We start from the raw sequence: 6,188 nt of genomic DNA, 5'->3' as shown, positions 1-6,188 counted from the left end.
TCCTTTATTCATTAAAAATACATTGTACATAAGAAACATGGCAGTTATTACAATTTAAGTCTAATTTCAGCAAAAACCTAAAAACCAAAGAGAAAAAAGAAAGTAACTGATATGTTAACATCTATTATTAAATAGTAAGGCTACAGTCCTTCCAGTTGTGACATTCTCTACTCTGCCTTCATTTTTTTTTTTCAAGGTAAAATCTACATATTTTATGTTTTATACTATACAATGAAAATATTGTATGGGTATAAAACATGCTGAAGATTGGCAAACAGGCTGTTAATTCATTAATTGATGATCTATTTTGTAACAAAAGCTGTGCAGTGGATAAGATATGAACTCATTTGCATTGTGATTAAAATCAGAATTTGTAAATTTATGGTTTTGTAAAACAGAAATCATGTTCGATTTTTTGTCAGACATGGTTAAACAGCCATTAAACACTACATCATTTTACAGCTAACTTCAAAAACAATTTCCAGAGTCGTTTCTAAAAACACCACTAACCCCTTTTCTCTATAAGCCTTTGCTATGTGAGTGGCATTGAAATGATCAGTAATAGCTGTCATTTTCAGAATCACTGGGTGTGTTGCATAAAGCCAGTAACCCTCCAACATTCTCCCTCAAAGTATTTATAAGGCCTGGTGCACCATCACTATAGAGAAACTGATTCTCAGCGATATTTACTACTGCCTTCATCACATCTTCCATGACCTTTACTACAGGCTGCCAGAGGATGAAACGCTGTGTTTGTCTCTCCAGTACAGTGACTCTTCCACTAAGAACACTCAGAAGGTTCACAGTTCTCCTGACCACTTCCTGAATTTCACCTGTGCTCGTCAGATGCTTTTGAACCTCTTCAATCTTCCTCTCAGTCCTCTTCAGTGCTTCATTGGTTTGCTCAAGTTCAGTCTGTGTCTTAGAGATTACTCCCTCGTAATGAAACACTTTTGCAGTCCAGTTCCTCACTTGAGACTCACAGTTTTGCTTCACCCATTCAGCTTCTCTCAAGGCATTTGAAGCTTCTTCAAATCCTCGCTGTCCCTCACTCATCATTATAGGACCTAGAGAACAGAAATATATTAAATACAGATCAGCCAAAGAAAAAAAAAATGCATAACTTCAAAAAAATAATAATAATTCAGAATGATGGTAAAAGTGGTGTAATACTCACCAGCAATCCATCCAAAAATTGGTATTGCAAGCAGTGCTGCACCTGCAGTTGCTACATCATTAGATGTGTTCTTTCTGTCTTGATATGCTCTTATGGCATAATTTGCTGATTCCACACTTCTTTTAGCCTGCTCAAAAGCTGATTTGGAATGCTCTAATGATTCCTCAGTGGACTTCAACTTTATGCGCAAATTACCCATGGCCAGACTTTTCTCTTTTTTCTGCTCCTCAATATTTAGTTTCTCTCTAATAAGCTGTTCCATGCTTTCATCTAAATATCCCAGTTTTTCTTTAATCATTGTCTCTGATGTTTTCAGGCACTGCTCAGCATCCTCAATATGCTTCCTAATTTGATTGGAGCATGTGTCAGTGTTGGGACTAATATGTGCTTTCTTGAGGGACTCGCAGATGTTACAGATAGAGACAATTCCTTCATTTAGAGGCCCAAAAACTGCCTCCATAGACTGTAGATCCTTCACACCACCGGTACTAAGGTAAGGGGAGGCAAAAATATTAAAGGAATAGTTTACCCAAAATGTAAAAATAACCTCAAAGCCTTTATAATGCATTATAAAGCTAATCATAATATATGTTATAATGCATTATATATTTTTATAAATACTTAACCAAAGTTAAAACACATTAGAATATTTGAAGGTTTGTTTGTTTTGAGCTTTAACGCATAAAACTTTCTAAAGGAGTGATGATGTTATTCAAATAGAACAGTTATTTTAAATAGTAAAATATATATTTTACAATATTACTGCTTTTGCTGTATTTTTGATCTATAAATGCATCTGTCAATTTCTGTACCCATTGTGTGTGTGTGTATATATATATGTTGAGACATGCTGCGTTTGGTCTCGTACTCTATCGCATACGTTGTCAGTGTTGTGCGCTTGCTTAGACCTTTGTTGTGATAAACAGCTTCAATGGAGGGAATGAGGACTCTCAGACTAAATCTAAAATATCTTAAACTGTGTTCCGAAGATAAATTGAGGTCTTACTGGTTTGGAATGACATGAGGGTGAGTTATTAATTGTTGCGAAGATCCAGCCGGAGTTTGATCCATTTGCAGCTCTTTATTTGGGATAGTCAAACCGACGGGGTCAAACAACAGCAAACTGAGCAATAGGGACGAGGCAGAGACAGGAAATCAAGCAGAAAGTCGAGGTGGGCAGAGAACAATCAATAACGTGGAAACAGTGCAGGGTCAAGAGAAGAAAACAAAACACGGGTAAAAACGCTCAGAACTGACAACCGGGGCAAATCAAGACTTCGCAATGAGTGTGTGTGCGTGAGCAGCTTATATGGGTGTGAAAATGATGTGCAGGTGTAAGTGTAATTAGTCCCAGGTATGAAGCCTTGTGGGAAATGGAGTTCATGGTAAAACTAATATTCAGTCGATGGCTCCCTCTGGTGGTGCAAGGGAAGCGCTACAGGAAGGTCCACTGTAACATTAATAACATAATTTTGATTATGTAACTATCCCTTTAAGGTCACCCAAGTGGGACCTTGTGATTTATTTCCTAACTGCCTAAGACTACCAAAATATGTATATAGGACCATCAGATATCTGTGTTGAGCCCTGTTCACTTGCATTAGATGTAGATTACCTACGAAACCCTAATTTCTCTTTGGCTGAAGAAGGAAAATAAAATATCTATACACTGGGGGCTAGTGAATAAATGAGGAAATGTAAATTTTGGGGTGAACTATTCCTTTAAAGACATTAATCCACATTTAAATGGTATATACAACTCAAAGAAATACTCATGGAAAACTTACTCATTCCTGTTGAATTGGGTCATTTTTCCTGTAACACACAAACACAAAAGGGACTATCAGTAAGTTTTTTGACAATAAGTTATGATACAACAATAAAAGTAATAATAATTTAACTTTTGTTGTCATAGATTTTATTTTCTAATCATAATTTAACATAGTTTAAGTGCAGCATTCAATATCATTAAATAAAACGTTATTTATAGAAAATTTTAGCTTTAGGTCTGACCTTCAGTAAAAAACAATTAAATGTAAATATATATTTGAATAATATAAAATAAAATATAAACAAGATAACAAAGCAGTATTATTATTATAATTATTTTTTTGTTATTCAGAACCCAAGATTACAGCTATATTTAATTTGCATGCATATTTACTTCATTCACGCATACAATTTTGTACGATTTGTCTAGACCCAAGTGACGTGTAGGATTAGGGGCGGGGTTAGGTGTAGGTCATTCATACAAATTCATATGAATTGTGCGTCGTAAAATAAGTACGATTTAGCACAAATCATATGAATGTGTAAGAAAGAGGTTGTACAAATTCATACAAATTAACCACCTTGCAAAATATGTACGAATTGCCATGAGATCAGGCTGGATTTTGACTGTGACCCATAAACAAAGAGCACCAGAGGACTAGTACAGAAACTCATAATCCCATAAATTCAGTGAATATATTATATACTGTTGGTGACCTATTACCAGAGAATTTATAGTTTTTAAACATACTGAAAGTTACTCAGCATTCACACAACCAGCACATGTTTAAAATTTATTCAGCTATTTATTACCCCTATTTATAACTCCTAATGTATCAGTCAATTGTAATTCTTTTCAAAGCATCAGTATTGCAAGGTTTTAGCTATAATTACTTTCAGTATTTCCACAAACCTGATAATACAAAGACTGCAATTTAAGTGCTCGCCTCAGTTTGACTCCTAATGACCACAAGCAGACTCCTAAACCTATCACCACAGTTTAAAATTAGTTCAAATTAGAACTGTTTTTATTTTAATTTTAAAAAGTTTTTAAATTGTGTTGAAATATATTGTGCTGTTACTGTATATAATCAATTAATTTAGATTAATTTACTATTTGAAGCATGTATTAATCTAAATTTTGTTGTTGTTGTTATAATTAAGTGATTTATTTTAAATATATTGTTATCATATACCATACAGTCACTTGTGCAATTAACGTGATACTTCAAAATGTCTGTAAAGTAAGTGATATAGCAGAATATGTATGACTACCATCTATAGGATATTTAAATTCCTATTGATCAAACAATCCTAAATGCAGTTGCCTTACCCTGTTCAAAAATGAGAGCAATTTCGTCAAGTCAAAAGATCTGTTAATGTTGAATGGTGAAAAGAATGAATGCATCAGTTTTTGTGCCTTCAACAAAAGTTCAACAAAAGATCCCACCCACAACCACTGTTGTGTAGCCACTCCCCTGCTCTTAGACACCCAAATTGACAGCAATGTCTCCCATGGCCACATGGGGACAGAAATTCTGTGGACAGACTGGGTTCAGAAATTTCATGAACCTAGCAAAATTCTTTTGCTTCTAGACTTATATGGGCAACATTATATTTGGCCTGGGTCCGGTTTCAAAAATGGGGCTTAGCTTAAGCCAGGACTAGGATTTCGTTTAATTAAGATATTAAAGCAACCTTTACAAAAATGCTTAAGAAAAATTACAAGTGTGCATCTTGACACAGACCAATGAAACTGGCATATGAAACTGGCAAGATATGTTAGAGCAAGATATTGCATCTAAACAGATGAGTTTTGAGTCTAGATTTAAATGTGACTAATGTTTTAGCACATCTGATCTCTTCTGGAAGCTGATTCCAACTGCAGGCAGCATAGTAACTAAAGGCGGACTCCGCTTGTTTTATATGAGCCCTTGGTATTTCTAACTGACTCAATCCTAATGATCTGAGTGGTCTGTTAGGTTTATATTCAGTGAATATATCTGCAATATATTTCGGTCCTAGGTCATTGAGTGATTTCTAAACAAGTAAAAGTACTTTAAAATCAATCCTAAATGTAACTGGAAGCCAGTGTAAGGACCTGAGGACTGATGTGATATGCTCAGATTTTCTGGTTCTAGTCAGAATCCTGGCAGCAGCATTCTGGATGAGCTCCAGCTCTCCAATGGTATTTTTGGGAAGGCCAGAGAGGAGACCATTACAGTAAAAAACAAAAAGCACAAAAAAAAACTAACAAACACACACACAAAAAAAAAAAAACAATGAAGCACAATTGTTAGTTTATGTTAAGTAATGTTTGCTTATTAGTATGGTTGAACTGGATCATCAAAGGTCTTTCACGCTGTCTGGTCTCTGTTTCCCTGAGTCTCCACTAGTGGTCTCACTTCCCCATAGGTACCTCACCGTAGGCACTACAATTCCCACAAAGCCTTGTCCCTTCATCACAGTAATTGCAGTCCTGTTAATTGCACTCAGGTGTCTTCACTTGATAGTCATTACCCTGCCTATATGGCTCAAGTGTTCTGGACCCTGGCGGATGGTATGGGATATAATGATGCAGCCCTAAAGGACATTTTAATACCGGTCTGGATGACCCGGTGCCAAGAAGGGAGATGGATTAATTGGAGAATTGATCTCTGGGAATTTGTGTTCTTCCTACAACATCGATCGCCGTGGGTTTCCCCAGCCACACCTGTCTCTCCCGGTGGGATGGCCGATTCTAGACCGGGGTCTACAATCAAGATGGCCGCCAGCCCAGCACCACAGCACAAGGTGGTCACCAGCCCAGCGCCACGGTGCAAGATAGCCGCCAGTCCAGCGTCACGGTGCAAGATGGCCGCCAGCCCAGCGTCACAGCGCAAGATATCTGCCAGCCCAGCGCCACAGCACAAGATGTCGCAAGCCCAGCGCCACAGCACAAGGGGGCTGCCAGCCCAGCACAACAGCACAAGTTGGCCGCCGGCCCAGCGATAGACCACTAGATGGCCGCTGGTCTAGAGTCATGGCACAAGATGGCCGCTTGTCCAGGGCCTCTTCACAAGATGAAAGCCACAGTTGACCCTCCAGAGTCGAGTCAGATTCCCGTTGACCCTCCAGAGCCGAGTCAGGTTCTCTTTGACCCTCCACAGTCGAGTCAGGTTCCCGTTGACCCTCCAGAGTCAAGTCAGGTTCCCGGTGAGCCTCCATAGTCGAGTCAGGTTCCCGTTGAGCCTCCATAGTC

The 6,188-nt window shown here is 37.9% G+C and overlaps 1 protein-coding gene across 2 annotated transcripts; it reads right to left on the bottom strand.

The window, feature by feature from the left end:
• On the bottom strand, positions 1 to 2,987 carry LOC127975226 (uncharacterized). Of its 2 annotated transcripts, none has more exons than XM_052579103.1 (3): positions 2,965 to 2,987; positions 1,178 to 1,665; positions 1 to 1,067 (listed from the first exon to the last, which is right to left on the bottom strand). In XM_052579103.1, the coding sequence occupies exons 1-3, from the start codon at positions 2,985 to 2,987 to the stop codon at positions 556 to 558; spliced, it is 1,023 nt and encodes a 340-aa protein (XP_052435063.1). In that variant the 3' UTR covers positions 1 to 555. The 2 variants fall into 2 exon arrangements, with proteins under 2 accessions (XP_052435063.1, XP_052435062.1); XM_052579102.1 differs by lacking the exon at positions 2,965 to 2,987 and adding an exon at positions 2,184 to 2,432.
• Between the last annotated feature and the right edge of the window lie 3,201 nt (positions 2,988 to 6,188).

Source organism: Carassius gibelio, chromosome B16 (assembly GCF_023724105.1).
Source record: "Carassius gibelio isolate Cgi1373 ecotype wild population from Czech Republic chromosome B16, carGib1.2-hapl.c, whole genome shotgun sequence".
NCBI classification, from domain to species: Eukaryota; Metazoa; Chordata; class Actinopteri; order Cypriniformes; family Cyprinidae; genus Carassius; species Carassius gibelio.
This window is presented reverse-complemented; position numbering and strand designations above follow the sequence as displayed.